General features: G+C 40.6%; 1 protein-coding gene across 1 annotated transcript in view; it reads right to left on the minus strand.

Moving 5' to 3' along the window:
* The window catches only part of TET3 (tet methylcytosine dioxygenase 3), a 101,452-nt gene that overhangs the window by 21,554 nt on the left and 61,884 nt on the right, over positions 1–18,014 (minus strand). The window contains exon 4 of the mRNA XM_052649277.1: positions 4,824–4,914. Coding sequence (XP_052505237.1) covers positions 4,824–4,914 — 91 coding nt within the window. The remainder of the gene's footprint in view (positions 1–4,823; positions 4,915–18,014) is intronic.

The raw sequence follows: 18,014 nt of genomic DNA on the forward strand, positions 1-18,014 counted from the left end.
AAAACGTAATTAAATAAATGGCCATGTAATGGAAAACCATATAGCTATCAAAAAGGATTCAACAGGATTATATGTACTGACGTGAAAAAAATCAAGTGGAGAAGAACGTATCCATCAACATGGGTATAGTATTCTTGGTCCCATTTTGTTCAAAATTTCTCTAATCACATACATGTATCTTTGTAAATGCTTAGAAAAAAATTAAACTTGAAAAAATTTTTTCTTCTCGGAGGATAATTAGCTTTATTCACTATAAGCTTTTTAAAAATGGCCTTTTATAGACATGTTTATTTTTGTAACTGGAAAAGAAAACAAGTACTTTTGAAAATGCTGATTGATCTAAGGTTTCTCTGAGTTCCATGTTTTCTATTTCACTCAAGATCTCGGGAATGAAGTAAAAAGCTGATAACTGCTACATTAAAGTTTTCAGGCTATGCTATAGAATGTGTTTGCAGACAGGAGCCAGGGAGTTTATATATAGCGTGGTCTGGCTCAAGAGGAAAAGACCAGATAGTCCTGCTCTTGTCTGACTCCTGGAAAACTTTCAACCCCACAAGCATTTATCCGGAAGAGGCCCATGCGCGCAGAGCCTGAGCCTGGGCATTCAGTGTGTCCTGGGGCTGCTGTGGGAAGAATGACCCAAAGCAACCATACTGCTCTCACTGAAACCCACAGGATATCGTTCCCCACAGAACGGTGAGTTGAGGACACAGACTCGGGCTTTCTGACCAAGACCTCCCCCACTGTGCTATCCTCATGAGAAATGCTTCTTGCAGTGAACTTTGTACTTGAGAGCAAATAAAAGAGCCAAGCACTGTCTGATCAGGCAGAATTTTTTTTAACCAGGACTGTCTCTGTGTTTAAAGACAACCAACAACTCTGGATTTAACTCTTTTTTTCTTAAATGTCTTAGTTTCTGGCCTATCATTAAGAGGTTAGGATAGAGGTGAACTCCTAGACCATAAAGTCAAGTCTGCAAGGATAGGCTGAAACTTTATTCTAAAGGGTAACTTGATCATCTTAGCCAGTGATTCTCAAAGGTGGTGCTGGGACGAGCTTACAGACTCTCAAATCCCATCCCAGGCCTGCTGTTTCAGAAACCCTGGGCTGGGGTCCAGCCATCTGTGCTTTCACAAGTTCTTTGGAAACCTGAAGTATGCTCAAGCTTGATAACCGCTGATCTAAAGTTGTGATTCTTTGGGGTCACCTCCATCACACATTAATGAGACCAGTTCCCCCCAAACTCAGAGGATTTGCTAGCAGGGTGTTGGTGCTTCATTCCTAGAATGAACATGCAATGAACTGCTAGGCTGCAGAGAATCCCCTTCCCAGTTACAGGACACGTGTCCCTGTGCAGCAGGCCCTTCTCAGACATGGGTTTAAACACCTGACTCCAATCACCTATGATGACAAGGACTTGGGTACCTGGAGGTATGGAACCCATTAATAAATTGTATAATATTTCAGGACTTGCTTTGAACCTCCCCCTCCTTCCAAAGTCTTTACCAGATAAGCTAAAAGCACCAACATCCCCTGGATTTCAGTTTTCTTCCCTCCTCGTCTTGGCCAACTCCTGGCTGTAGAGTGGTCCTGCAGAGAAAGGGTGGGGTGGTGGGGGGAGTCTAGAGAAAGAGATAGCTCAGATCATTCACAAACTAGACTCCCATCGAGGTGTGTTTCAGCAATCATTCATTCCCCTCCTTGTTGCAGAAGAAGCTTAAGAAGATGTCTATGTGATAAAAATAACAGGTGATAAAATCAGAGTAAAGGGGGAAACAGACAGACATGACATTTGTATGCAAAATGCAAACAGTGGGATCTTATGCATATTTTAAAGAGATGAGTCTAGAACATTTCATCGCATAAGAAATCAAGGAAGCTAATAAAGGCTCCTTAGGGTTACGTATGAAGGACTCAGGGGTGAACCTGCATAGATTTCCATGGGCCAAAGATGAGAAATTACGTTCCTCTTAATGAGGATACACAAATCTGGTGCTAAGCTTACTAACAGCCAACATAAAGATGGAAACACAATCTGTTCCATGATTTACAAGGTCCTTAAGATAAAAATAAACCAGTTGCTGAGGAAAAACACAAGTATTCCTGGTCTTGAGAGGAATTCCTCCCTTGGATCAGTTTCTGAAGAATCTACACTTGGCTGTTATTTTTAAAGCAATGAGAAAAAAGGAAAGGACAAATCTCAACTGTATCATTATCTCTTAATCCTTCTTTCAAAGCATACTTTTCTATAACTAAAAGTTATTTAGAGAAGTGTCTAGAAATCTTATAAAATTGTTACCAAGAAACGAACAAATGTAAAAACTATCTCAGATCAAACTTGTATATCTGACTCCACTGCAGCCCTCAACCTGTAAACAATGGTGTCAAAATTCCTCACAAAAATCGCTGGCCAAAATAATGCCCACTCCAGCCTCAAAGCTGCAACACATATACATGTGGGCACATGCAGGGGTGCATGTAAAACCACACACACTGGTCTTTTTTTAGTATAAATGCTTTACAAGGTTGTGTTAGTTTCTGCTGTACAATGAAGTGAATCAGCTGTAAGTATACACACATCCCCTCCCTTCTGGACCTCTCTCCTACCCCACCCCCGCATCCCAGCCCTCTAGGTCATCACAGAGCAGGGAGCTGAGCTCCGTGTGCTACAGAGAAGGTTCCCATGAGCTCTCTAGTTTACACATGGTAGTGTGTGTATATATATATATGTCAACACTACTCTCCCAATTCCTCCAACCCTCCTCTCCCCATCTCCTCCACAACCCCTGTCCATACATCCACTCCTTATGTCTGCATCTCGATTCCTGACCTGCACACAGGTTCACCAGAACTGTTTTTCTAGATTCCACATCATTTGTGTTAATATGATATCTGTTTTTCTCAGCAATCCCACATACTGTTTTGAAAGTGAAAGTCGCTCAGCCGTGTCCGTTTCTTTGTGACCTCATGTACTACACAATCCATGGAATTCTCCACGCCAGAATACTAGAGTGAGTAGCCTTTCCCTTCTCCAGGGGATCTTCCCAACCGAGGGATCGAACCCAGGTCTCCTGCATTGCAGGCGGATTCTTTACCAGCTGAGCCACAAGGGAAGCCCAAGAATACTGGAGTGGGTGAGCCTATCCCTTCTCCAGTGGATGTTCCCAACCCAGGAACTGAACTGGGGTCTCCTGTATTGCAGGCAGATTCTTTACCAACTGAGCTATCAGGGAAGCCCACAGACTGTTTTAAGTGTTCCCTTTTCTCCACATCCTTGCCAGCATTTGTAATCTGTAGACTTTTTGATGATTTTCATGGACTCAGAGGTGCTCTTTCAATCAGGCTTGAATTTACAGACTGGGTCTTTAATCAAATGCTTTTCTGATGGGCTACTATGAATATAAATGCTTCCAGATGCTACAGGATAATTAAGAGTGTTTACAGTAGATCACTGTCCTCCGTCCATCTTACTTTTTATTCATTCGAGGACATCACTATAGTTATGCAGTTCAAAATCATGTTTTCTACTGATTTATCAGTTTAGCTACACTGGTCAGATAAAATCTGGTCCCCAAATTTCTGGAAATTCTAAGCCACTCAGCCCTTGGCCTTCCACATCTGTATGCATATGTATGAGCCAACATGTTTATGTCTTACATAATCTGTGACTTTACTATTAAAATATTAATAAACATTAGTTATAAAAAAACCACAGTCCATGTGGATATGATGTAGACCCCCCGTATGTAATATTTACTAGTAAGCACCAGATGCTTTCCAGACATCAATTCCATTTATGCTCATAATTCTCCTTCAGTGTACATACTTTTATCATCCCTATTCTGTAGATAAGAAAACCGAGCCACACAGAAGTAAAGCAACTTACCAAAGAACTCAGCAGTAGTGGAAGCGCCAGGACTGGACCTTAGTCCAGCTCCAGGGTCCCAATGTTCTCAAGCACCAAGCTATTTTACCTGTCTACACTCTGGAACTCACAGTATTTTTAGTATCTACTATGGACACACATGGATTTAAAAGTTTCTATTTATATAAAACTACTTTCACTGGTAAAAAAGCAGAACAGAGCTGCTAAGTAAAAGCCCTACAGTCTTGTATTGAATTGTAAATGTACATGAACTCAAATGTATTTAATCACTGAACAATAACAAAAATAAAACACCTACACATATATCTTAGCTCTTTCTACTTGAAATGGCCTACAGAAATGAGCACTCCCAGCACCTGGAGTCTCTTTTCTAAATAATTTCTCCCCCATAAAAATACAAGAAATCAAGAATTCCTAGGATCATGTCAAAAAGACTCAGGAGATGATCTAAACAGGTGCCACTGGCCAAATATGAGGCATACATTCTTCCCAGTGGTGGTACAAAACATCACCTAGGAAGTAGTTTTAAAAGAAAGAAACAATCAGATTCTGATCAAGCCTTTAGACGTAACTGCCGATTTACAGGACACAGGGCAGAAGAGCCTGCTGAACAATGCCACAGGAAAGGTAGTGCAAAATTCAGCCCTGGGGACTCCACGGGACAGACAGCCACTCAACCCCATTTCTTAAAGGAAAACTGTCAATTATGAGAGAGAAAGCGGGGACAGAGGGATATACGAAGGGCAGACCTACAGACAGACAGGAACCCAGACCTCGAGCGGGGGAAAATCCCACGTTCAACTTTCCACAGTCTGGGTATCAGGGATTCCTTTCTGTAGGCTGTCTAGGATAAGGCAATGAAAATGAGAGGTGCTTAAAAATGCACGTTCTATTGACAACTTGCCCATTTCTCCTTGGACATCTGTGCGTCACTCACCGCTCCTCCATGAGCTCCCGGATGGAGGCTACTGTGGGGCCAGATCCCAGATGAGTATAATATGGACCTTCATCTTTCTCCACTATTTGTTCTGCAGAAACAGAGTAAACATCATTTGGAGACATCAATTCACCAACAGAAATTTAGGAAGGCAAACCACCAATAGGAAAATGAATGGCACATTATAAAACAGGAAATTCAAATGGCTTACAAACATGTGAAAATACATTCAAACTCAGGAAATCAGGATACAAATTAAAATAGAACTCAGGAACTACAAATTAAAATCACAATGAAACACCGTTATACATAGACCAGGTTGGCAAAAATCTTAAAGTCTCATAAAACTACATACTATCAAGACTGAGGTCTAACCACTTTGGCATTTAGTTTATCACTACATATAATCTGAACCAGAGGTTAGCAAAGCACTCCATTTTAAGGTACGGATCCCAAACAAACTGAAAACAAGGACTCCAACAGGACCTGTATGCAGTGTTCACTGCAGCATATTCACGAGAGCCAAAGGTGAAAACTAGCAGATGTGTCCATCAACACAGATGAAGATATATATCCATACAGTGGAATATTATTTGACCATAAAAAGGATTTATTCTGATACATGCTACAACATGGATGAACCTGGAAAACATTCTGCTGTTCTTGTCCAGTTGCTCAGTCATGTCCCATCTTTGTGACCCTATGCACTGCAGCACGCCAGGCTTTCCTTTCCTTCACTATCTCCCTGAGTTTGCTCAAACTTGTCCATTGAGTCCATACTGCCATCCAATCATCTGATCCCCTGTCACCCTCTTCTCCTCTTTCCCTCAGTCTCTCCCAGCATCAAGGTCTTTTCCAATGAGTCAACTATTCACATCAGGTGGCCAAAATATTGCAGCTTCAGCATCTGTCCTTCCAATGAATACTCAGGACTGATTTCCTTTAGGATTGATTGATTTCATCTCCTTGCAGTCCCAGGGATTCTCAAGAGTCTTCTCCAACACCACAGTTCGAAAGCATAAATTCATGGGCACTCAGACTTCTTTATGATCCAACTCAGATCCATCCATGCCTCCTGGAAAAGCCACAGCTTTGACTGTACACACCTTTGTCAACAAAGTGGTGTTCCTGCTTTTTAATATGCTATCTAGATTTGTCATAGCTTTTCTTCTAAGGAGCAAGTGTCTTAATTTCATGGCTGCAGTCACCATCTGCAGTGATTTTGGAGCCCAGGAAAATAAAGTCTCTCACTATTTCCATTCTCTTCCCATCTATTTGTCACGAAGTGATGGAACCGGATGCCACAGTCCTAGTTTTTGAATGTCAAGTTTTAAGCCAGCTTTTTCACTCTCCTCTTTCACCTTCATCAAGAGGCTCCTTAGTTACTCTTCTTTTTCTGTCATTAGGTTGGTGTCATCTGCATTTCTGAGGTTACTGATATTTCTCTGAGCAATCTTGATTCCACCTTGTGATTCATCCGGCCTGGCATTTTGCATGATGTACTCTGCATAGAAGTTAAATAAGCAGAGTGACAATATACAGCCTTGACGTACTCCTTTCCCAACTTTGAACCAGTCTGTTGTTTCATGTCTGGTTCTAACTGTTGTTTCTTGGCCTGCATACAAGTTTCTCAGGAGGCAGGTAATGTGATCTGGTATTCCGATCTCTTTAAGAATTTCCCAGTTTGTTGTGATCCACATAGTCAAAGGCTTTAGTGTAGTCAATGAAGCAGATGTTTTTCTGGAATTCTCTTGCTTTTTCTCTGATTCAATAGATGTTGGCAATTTGATCACTGATTCCTCTGTCTTTTCTAAATCCAGCCTGTACATCTGAAAGTTCTCGGTTCATGTACTGTTGAAGGCTAGCTTGAAGGATTTTGAGTATTACCTTGCTAGCATGTGAAATGAGCACAATTGTGCAGTAGCTTGAAAATTCTTTGGCATTACCCTTCTTTGGGATTGGAATGAAAATTCTTTGGCATTACCCTTCTTTGGGATTGGAATGAAAACAGATCTTTTCATTTGGCCGCTGCTGAGTTTTCCAAATTTGCTGACATATTGAATGCAGCACTTTAAGAGCATCTTTTAAGATTTTTAAAAGCTCAGCTGAAATTCCATCATCTTCACTAACTTTGTTTGTAGTAATGCTTCCTAAGGCCCACTTGACTTCACACTCCAGGATGTCTGGTTCTAGGTGAGTGACCACACCATCGTGGTCATCCAGGTCATTAAGACATTTTTTTTGTACAGTTTTTCTGTGTATTCTTGCCACCTCTTCTTAATCTCTCCTGTTTCTGTTAGGCACTTACTGCTTCTGTCCTTTACTGTCCTCGTGTTTGCATCAAACACTCCCTTGTGACCTCTAATTTTCTTGAAGAGAACTCTAGTCTTTCCCATTCTATTGTCTTCCTCTATTTCACTGCACTGTTTACTTAAGAAGGCTTGCTTATCTCTTCTTGCTAATCTCTGCATTCAGTTGGGTATATCTTTCCCTTTCTCCTTGGCCTTTCACTTCTCTTCTTTTCTCAGCTATCTGTAAGGCCTCCTCAGACAACCATTTTGCCTTCTTCCATTTCCTTTTCTTGGGGATGGTTTTGGTCTCCACCTCTTGTACAATGTTATGAACCTCCATCCATACTTCTTCAAGCACTCCGTCTACCAGATCTAATCCCTTGAATCTATTTGTCACTTATATAGTCATAAGGGATTTGATTTAAGTCATACCTGAATGGCCAAGCGATTTTCCCTATGTTCTTCAATTTAAGTCTGAATTTTGCAATCAGGAGCTCATGATCTGAGCCACACTCAGCTCCTGATCTTATTTTTGCTTACTGTATAGAGCTTCTCTATCTTCTGCTGCTAAGAATATAATCATCTGATTTTGGTATTGACCATTTGGTGAAGTCCATGTGCAGAGAGTCATCGCTTGTGCTGCTAGAAGAAGGTGTCTGCTATGACCAGTGCATTCTCTTGACGAAATTCTGTTAGCCTTTACCCTTCTTCATTTTGTACTCCAAGGCCAAATTTGCCGGTTATTCCAGGTATCTCTTGACTTCCTACTTCTGCATTCCAATCCCCTATGATGAAAAGGACATCTTTTTTTGGTGTTAGTTCTAGAAGGTCTTGCAGGTCTTCACAGAACTGTTCAACTTCAGCTTCTTTGGCATTAGTGGCTGGGGCACAGACTTGGATTACTGTGATGATGAATGGTTTGCCTTGGAATTGAGATCATTTGGTAGTTTTTGAGATTATACCCAAGAACTGCATTTCAGACTCTCTTGTTGACTATGAGGGCTACCCCCTTTCTTCTAAGGGGTTCTTGCCCACAGTAGTAGATACAACAGTCATCTGAATTAAGTTCATCCATTCCCGTCCATTTTAGTTCACTGATTCCTAAAATGTCAATGTTTACTCTTGCCATCTCCTGTCTGAACACTACCAATTTACCTTGATTCATGGGCCTAACAGTCCAGGTTGCTATGCAACAATACTCTTTACAGCATCAGATTTTACTTTCACCATCCAGACACATCCACAACTGGGCGTTGTTTCTGCTTTGACTCAGACTCTTCATTCTTTCTGGAGCTATTTATCTGCTCTTCTCTAATAACATATGGACACCTACTGATCTGGCCGGGGCGGGGGGGCTCATCTTTCAGTGTCATATCTTTTGCCTTTTCATACTGTTCAAGGGGTTCTCAAGGCAAGAATGCTGAAGTGGTTTGCCATTCCTTTCTATGGTGGACCATGTTTTCTCAGAATTCCCCATCATGACCCGTCCATCTTGGGTGGCGCTGCACAGTATGGCTCATGGTTTCATTGAGCTACACAAGGCTGTGATCCATGTGATCATTTTGGTTAGTTTTCTGTTCTTGCTCCTTCTGTCTGCCCTCTGATGGATGAGGATAAGAGGCTTGTGCAAGCTTCCTGATGTGAAATAAGCCAAACACAGAAGGACAAATACTGTATGATCCCACTTATATGAAATACCTAGAATAGGCAAATTCATTAAGGAAAAAGTTAGATTAGAGGTTACCAAGCAGCTGGGAGGACTGAGGAATGAGGAGTTATTGCTTAATGGGTATGGAGTTTGTTTAGAGGGTTGAAACAGTTTTAGAAACAGATAGTGGTGATGATTGCATAATATTGTGAATGTAATTAATGACACTAAGCTGTGCACTAAACAATGATTAAAATGGCAAAATTTATATTAAATATATTTTAACACAATTTTAAAAAAAGAAAGGAATAAATTACTGATACAAGCTACAATGTGGAGACACCTTCAAAAACATTATGCTAAGTGGAAAAGTCAAGACACAAGATATCACATATATTGCATGATTCCATTCAAATGAAATATCCTGAGTAGGTAAATCCAGAGAAACAGAAACAGGAATCACAGTTGCCAGAGGCTGGGAGCGGGGAGGAATGGAGAGTTACAACTTAATAGGCGCAGGATTTTATTTTGGAGTGATGAAAGTGTTTTGGAATTAGACAGAGGTGATGATTTCACAACACTGAATGTGCTGAATGTCACTGAACTGCTTACTTTAAAACGCTTAGTTTTATGTTATATGAAGTTCACCACAATTAAAAAAAACTGATCCATACAACAACATGGCTAAGTTTTATATGAATTTTTCTAAGAGAAAGAAAAAAAGACTGTGTAATAGTAACTCTAGAAAATGCTATATTGACTGGATACTGTAACGCTATAAACAAAAGAACTTTACACAAATACTGTAAAATACTGTACTACGGCCGATAACTTTGTGTCACGTCTAGGGAGACACACAACTAAACAGTGTGGCATTCTGCGATGGTTCCTACAACAGAAACAGGACATTAGTGGAAAAACTGACAAAATCCAGAGTCTATAGTTAATAGTACTGTACCAACATTAAAGTATTGGTTTTAAATGTACCATAATTATGTGAGACATTTATAGTTAGGGTATACTGGGTAAAGGGCATACAGGAACTCTGCATCAACTTTGCAGCTCTTCTATAAATCTAAAATTATTTCATAACAAAAACTTTTAAAAACAGAGCTCCCCTGGTGGCTCAGTGGTAAAGAATCTGCCTGCCAATGCAGGAGACACAGGTTTGATCCCTGACCCAGGAAGACCCCACACGCCACAGAACAGCTAAGCCCGGGCACCACCGCTATCGAGCCTGCGCTCTAGAGCCCGGGAGCTGCAACCGCTGAGCCCCATGTGCCCCTGAGCCGGCGCTCTGCATGAGAGAGGCCACGGCAATGCCTGCACGTTGAGTAGCCCCCGCTTGCCACAACCACAAAAGCCCGAGCAGCAATGAAGACGCAGCACATCCGATGAATGAGGTAAACTCCTTTAAAAAGGAAAAGAATTTCTCCAAGGAAAAATGTTTTATTTTTTATTTTTTTATTTTTTTAATAAAACAAACCACACACTATACAGGGGACCCTAATTTGCTTGTCCTAGAGGAATTCTTGGCCACATGCATCAAAACACGCACAAGGATTTTCACAGCAACATTATTCACAGCAGTCAAAGTTGGAAGCAACCCATAATCCAGTAACAATGAAATAGACACAGAAAACACAGTAGAGTCATGTAACAGCATACATCCTGCAATGAGAACTGACAAACTGCAGCAACATTGTTGAGTACCACACCACCACAGTTAGTGACAGAAGCACAGCACATAATACATACAGTAAAACTATATTTAAATAATATTCAAAACCAGGTTCAACCAACAGAGATCCATACACAGGTCTAAATTATTCAATGATTTTTTTGCCTACAAAAAACTGGCAATTTCATATAGCTCAATCTTAATATAAAGAAAAACTATGAAATCATTGTCACAAGTCAAGCGAGTGGTTGCCTCTGAGGGATGGGAGAGAAATGTGACTGGGAAAGGCATACAGGGGTTTTCTGGGAACTGGAAATGGCCTGCTACTTGATTCAGACAGTGGTTCACAGGTGTTCATTTCATAAATGTTCATTAAACTGTACATGAATCTTTTGTGTACTTGCCAATATATGGAATTCACAACTTTTAAAAGGTAAAAAATTAATGTTGCACCTATTCTAGGTAGAACATTATGCTCAGTTTCAGGGGGAAAGCAAGACAGAACAATAACTAATTGGGCCTTTAAAAAGTTTATGGTCTAGCTGGGTAAGATAAGACCCACATATAAGAAGATCAGGGAAGGATTTATTTTTTAATGCATAGTGTTGGAACTGGGGAAAAATCTGATCCGTACTGAATACCTTACCCCAAAATGCATTCCAAATGGTTGAAAGATTTAAATACAAAAAGTTAAACTATACAAGTTCTAGAAGAAAAAAAAAAAATGGATGAGTTATAAAAAAATAATCATGGAAATGGGAAGGTCTTCTTTAAGTATAAGATGAAATTCTGAAGCAAATACACACAGATACTCCCCAAACTCTGATAAATATAACTAAAGAAAAATTTAAGTAATAACTACCAAAAGTCAAGTCAAAAGACAAAACACCACACTGGGGAGCAATACTTGGATCTCACACCAGACAAATGGTTGCTTTCTTTAACATTATCAAGTGCTCCTCCAGCGAAGTAAGGTCAATAATACAAGAGGTAAAAGAAAAAAGGATAAAACTGGTTCTTTGAAAGGGAATGAAAATGGGTCAAACATATGTAAGGGTACAGTAAACTACCAGTTTTACCTTTCAGATGGGTCACCATCAAAGTCTGGTAACTCCTCATGTTGGTTAGAGTACAGGAAAACAGGCAGTATGGGAAGTAATTTAGCAATATATTAAAATTACAAATGCCCAATCTGCTTGCCTCAGTAATTTCAAAGAATGTCAAATTCTTCTAAGAATTTATTTCTAGGAACTCAGATATATGTACATATGTACAAAGTGATATGTATATAAAAGAATGCTCACTGCATTATTTGTAATGGCAAAATATCAGAAAGCTAAATGTCCAGAATACATTATGTGTAATAAATACATTATAGCACATCCATATAATGAAATACTAAGTATCTACCAAAAGGAATAAACAGCTCCAGATTTACGGACCAAAAAATGACCTTCAAGATATTTCAAATGGGAAAACAAGCAAATTTCAGTATAGCGTGTATAATGTGTTAGTATGCACACACAATCACACATACATCAGTATATATGCACACATAAAGGTGTTTATGTCATTACCCACACTAAGGATAAGACTAGGTTTGTGAAAATGAGTTCAGTTGTATTTGTGGTTGAAAACAAACAAACAAATGGCTGGCCATGGTGTGTCCATCAGTAGAGGAATTAACTGACAGAAGATGTTTGCTGCTTACGGTTTCTGCTCATGGAGACGCTTCCTCCCACTCTGAATTAGTGTCATGGTCTCCTAACTGGTCTCAGTCCTCCAAAGACCATCCTACCCAATACCAGTTAGACTCAAAACAGAAATGTGATCAGACCAGTTCCATGCCAGACAGAAGACAGAACCCAATTCCAGAGCACAGTCCACAAGGCTCCCAAGGAGTCATCCCTGCATACCTCTCAGCCTTGCATCTCCTTTTTACACAACCATGCAAAACTCCTGTGTCTTGAAACACCTTTTCCCATTGGCAACAGTGCCTTCATTTCTTTCTTTCTTTGGAAAACTCATCTCTTAAGGCCTAGTTTAAATGCCACCTTTTCTGTGAAGCCTTTTTAGACTTCTTCTTTCCCTCTGGACTCCCAGAGCACCTTGCATACAACAAAAGTATCAAAGCAGGGATCACATTTTTATTGTTACCATGTCACAGCAGAATGAACACAGATTTTACAGAGACCTGGGCAACTGTGATAAATTATCTTCCTAGCCTCTCTAATCCTCACACCTTCTTGTGTAAAATACATAAAGGGCCAAGTGCAGTATTTGGAGTATAATATGAACTCAATACACAGCTGCTGTCTAGGCTCTGCCAAACAAACTGTATGACTGTGCCCAAGTCACACAATACTTGGGAGCTTTAGGCAGTGAAAGTAATGTTTCTTTATTTTAGAATTGTTGCGGATTACGTGAGATGGAAGGTACCTGGCACAGTCCATAACCTATCAATGTTTAAATATATTAAAACAATGAAAGGATTAAAACTGACTTGCTCCAAACAGACACAATTTTGAACCATAAGACAGAGAGGATTAAAGAAGGATGTATATATGGAGTGGGGGAGGGAAGAGACCAAGTTAACCTGGAAATTAGATGGTCAGGATCCTCTGGGAAGGCCACTAACACACAAAGGCAGACACAGCTCCAAGTGCCAAGCAAAACCAAAGGCATTCTCTTCCTTTCCTATAAGGAAAATTCTCTCCCTTTTCCTATACGGATGCCTTGCAGTTTACAAGGCATCCAAGTAGTCCTTTAGAAGTCTTATTTCTCTTAATTACATCCCTTTCCCCGATTTTATGTATATATATTTAAAATATATTAATACATATATATTAGAAACATACAATACATACATATTAAAAACGTATGTATGTATAATACACACATACTATGTATACTATGTATACAATATAATGTATACAAAGAAGACACTGTAGACAGACGCTTCACCGTCTGAGCCACCAGGGAAGTCCAATATGTATAATACGGGATTGGGGGCAGGAGAGGAAGGGGACGACAGAGGATGAGATGGCTGGATGGCATCACGGACTCGATGGACGCGAGTCTGAGTGAACTCCGGGAGTTGGTGATGGACAGGGAGGCCTGGCGTGCTGCGATTCACGCGGTCACAAAGAGTCGGACACGACCGAGCGACTGAACCGAACTGAACCGATAAATACATATAGATCTTTCCTTTGATTCGATGCCTTATGGGGGAGAAGATACTCTGTGGGAAGAAACTGGACTTAGAGGCAGTTATATGCTTAGTTATAAACTAGTGCTGTGCTGTGCTAAGTCGCTTCCGTCGCGTCCGACTCTTTGCGGCCCCATGGACTGTAGCCCGCCAGGCTCCTCTGTCCACAGGGATTCTCCAGCCAAGAATGCTAGAGTTGGTTGCTGTGTCCTCCTCCAGGGGAGCTTCCTGATCCAGGGATCAAACCCTCGTCTCTTACATCTCCTGCTTGCATTGGCAGGTGGGTTCTTTACCACTAGCGCCACCTGGGAAGCCCCATAAAACTAGGATATAGTCTCGAATTTAATTCTTCTAGTTTGCATACATATTTACATACATAAGGATATCTACCATTATATATGTGCGTCTTTTGTGTGGCAATGGGCTTTCACTTAGTTACAGTGCCAGACGGGTGACAAGATTTCACAAGGTTTATAGAATATAGTATATGCTTTGAATCAGTGGCAAATGGATGCTTCTGTTTTCCCATAGCGAAATAAGGTCTGTTAGTATTCTTGGTGTTGTCTAATGCTATTAATCAAATCCAGCAGTGAGCTGATTCCATTTATTACTGTAACATACGCATGGTCTTCTGTCATTTTATGTTTTCCACGTTTCCTGGTTTTCTTTCCTATCTTTTAAAATGGATTTTGTGTTTTCCTTTACTTCCCCCTGCCCCACCGATCTACAGTATGCTTTCAGTAATGCTAACAGTACTTTGGGAAAAAAAGGAGTCAGCACCCTTACACAATTTCTCATACTTCTTCCTTCAGTTTACCCCCTGGTTTTTGTTGGTATCGTTGTAAACATGTTTTTCCCCTCTATTATAAGAGATATTTAATATAAAACAAAGTTCAAGTATAGTGTAAATAAATACATTACCTTTTGTTTCAGAAAAACAATACATTTAGGTTTAGTGCCAGCCCCTTCACACCACAGACCACACTTTCCTGATCTGCTACTTATTTGATTCACCTCCAAAAAATTTTGAGTTCTAACATGTTTGGAAATGTTTTTATGAAGCCTTTACACATGAATGGCAACTCTACTGGGCACAGAATTCTTAAGTCAAACATTTAATCTCAATATCCCAAGAAATGGAATTCAAACATCCAACAAAGAACTCATATCCAGAAAAAAGAACCCTTACTGATCAATAAGAAAAAGAAATACAACAGAGAAACGGGCAAATGGCTTGAACTTTACAAAAGAAGACATACATTAATCATGAGGGAAATGCAAATTAAGGGCACAACGAGATATGATTATACACCTACCACAGTGGCAGAAAGCCCATCGATACCATTTGCTGGTTTAGATGTGAAGTACTACTGGTGGGAGTTTAAACTACTACAACCACTTTGGAAAACAGACAGTACCTACTAAAGCTGAACACATACAATTTCAGTCCTAGATATACACCCAACAGTAGCATATAAGTGTGTACATGCATGTACCAAGGGATGTACATAGGAATGTCTTACAGCAGCATGACTCATAATAACCCCCAACTGGAAACAACCCAAAAGACTATCAACAATCTAATGGATTAAGGGCAGTATATTCATAAAATGGAATACTATAATACTAATACTATAATAAATAAATACTATAACATTTAAATGTATACTATAATACTAATAAACGGAATAGCAATGAGCTATTGCTACACACAAACAGATGAACCTCACAAACACTGAACCAAACAAGCCAGAATATAAAACCATACACACATACGAAGTTTAAGAGCAGGCAAAGCTGATCAATGTGGTTAGAACAGTAGCTACCTTAGGACAGAGTCAGCAGACTTTTTATGTTAAGGGCCAGATGGCAAATATTCAAGGCTTTTGCAGGGCATGCAGTCTCTACAGCAACTATTCATTTTTGCTAATGTAGTGCAAAAGCTGGAGAAGGAAACGGCAACCCACTCCAGTGTTCTTGCCTACAGAATCCTGTGGACAGAGGAGTCTAGTGGGCTGCTGTCCACAGGGTTGCACAGAGTCGGACACAACTGAAGCGAGTTAGCATGCATACATAGACTGGAGAAAGAAATGGCAACCCACTCCAGTATTCTTGCCTGGAGAATCCCAGGGTTGGAGGAGCCTGGTGGGCTGCCATCTATGGGGTCGCACAGAGTCGGACACAACTGAAGCGACTTAGCAGCAGTGCAAAAGCAGCCACAGAGAGAACATAAGCAAATGAGCATGACTGTGTCTCATGAAGACTTCACGGACACTGAAATCTGATCATATAATGTTCATGAGTCATGAAATACTATTCTTCTTTTGATTTTAAAAAGCAATATAAAAACATTTAAAAACATTCTGTTTTTAGCTCACAGCTGTAAGCCAGAATTGGTCTGCAGGCCACAGTTTGATTCAGGGAGTCAGGTGTTAAGTGACTAGGGAGGGGTATACAGAGGTTTCTGATGTGATGGTAAAGTTCTGTTTCTTAAAAAAAAAAAAAAATTTTATTTTTGGCTGCACCGGTCTTCACTGCTTTGCGTGGGCTTTCTCTAGCTGCGGCGAGCAGGGGCTACTCTTCGTTGCGGCGCATGGGCTTCTCATTGTGGTGGCTTCTCCTGTTGTGCAGCACAAGCTCTATACACTTGGGTTTCAGAAGCTGCAGCGCACAGGCTCTGCAGTGTGGTGCACAGGCTTAGCTGCTCCAAGGCATGTGGGGTCTTCCCGGACCTGGGATCGAACCTGTGTTCCCTGCACTGGCAGGCGGATTCTTTATTACTGAGCCACCAGGGAAGCCCTTAACAGTATTTTTTAAAAAAGAATCTGGCTACCAATAGAGAAGATATGAGTTCTATCCTTGATCCGGGAGGATCTCCCACATCTCGGGGCAACTAAGCCTGTGTACCACAACTACTGAGCCTGCACTCTGGAGCCCGTGAGTCGCAACTATTGAGCCTGCATGCAGCAACTACTGAAGCCTGAGCACCCTAGAGCCCATGCTCTGCAACGAGAAGCCGCCACCAAGAGAAGCCTGTGCGTTGCAACTGGACAGCAGCCCCCGCTCACTGCAACTAGAGAAAAGCCCGTGTTCAGCAACCAAGACCCAGCACAGCCCCAAATAAACACAATTATTTTAAAAAAGAAAACCTCGCTGAGATTACTCCACTTTTTAAAAAACATTTATAGTTTTGGCTGCACTGGGTCTCAGCTGCTACACACAAGTTTTCTCTAGTTGCATGAGTGGGGGCTACTCTGTGTGGTAGTGTGCAGGCTTCTCACTGCAGCAGTTTCTCCTGGAGCACAGGCTCTAGGCACACAGGCTTCAGCAGCTGCAGCCTGCTGGCTCTAGGGTGTGTGGACTTCAGCAGTTGTGGCGCATGAGCTCAGGAGTCGTGGCTCACGGGCTCAGCTGCCCTGTGCACGTGGAATCTCCCCAGACAAGGAACTGAATCCATGTCTCCTCCACTGGCAGGCAGATTATCGTCCACTGTGCCACCAGGGAGATAATAAAGTTCTGTTTCTTGATCTTGATGTGGTTACACAAATACATGCTTTTTGTAAAGCTGTATAGGCATTCCTCATTTTATTGTGCTTCACAGATACTGGTTTGTTTTTTTTTTAACAAACTAAAACTTCCTTGCAAACGTAAGATGAGCAAGTCCATCAGTGCAATTTTTCCAACAGCATTTGCTTTCCTTTGAATTTTGGTAATTCTCACAATAGGTCAAACTTTTTCATTATTTTATATGTTACAGTCATCTGTGATCTTTAATGCTACTGTTTCAAAAAGATGACAACTCACTGAAGGCTCAGATGATGTTTAGCATTTTCATCAATAAAGTATTTTTAATTAAGGTATGTGTATATATTATATATATATATATAATGCTATTACACCCCTAACAGACTACAGTGTAGTGCAAACATAACTTTTATATGCCCTGGGAAACCAAAGATTCCATGGGACTCACTTTAACGTGATACTCACTTTATTCCAGTGGTCTGGAACCAAATCTGCAGTATCTCGGAGATATGCTTGAGATTTATATATCTTCCTATATATGTTTCAATTAAGAGAATGTTTTCTCCCCCAAACTCCCCTCCCATCCAGGCTGCACATAACATCGAGCAGAGTTCCACATGCTATATAGTAGATCCTTGTTGGTTATCCACTTTACATATATTACTAGTAATGTGTACATGTCCATCTACAACTTCCTAACTATCCCTCCCCTCCAACCCTGACAACCGTTAAGCTCATTCTCTAAGTCTGTGAGTCTCTGTTTTGTAAGTTCATTTGTATTATTTCTTTTTAGATTCCACAGGGTATTTCTCTAAAAGGTATAGAAGAGGTATTCCTC

This window comes from Budorcas taxicolor, chromosome 11 (assembly GCF_023091745.1).
Source record: "Budorcas taxicolor isolate Tak-1 chromosome 11, Takin1.1, whole genome shotgun sequence".
Classification (NCBI taxonomy): Eukaryota; Metazoa; Chordata; class Mammalia; order Artiodactyla; family Bovidae; genus Budorcas; species Budorcas taxicolor.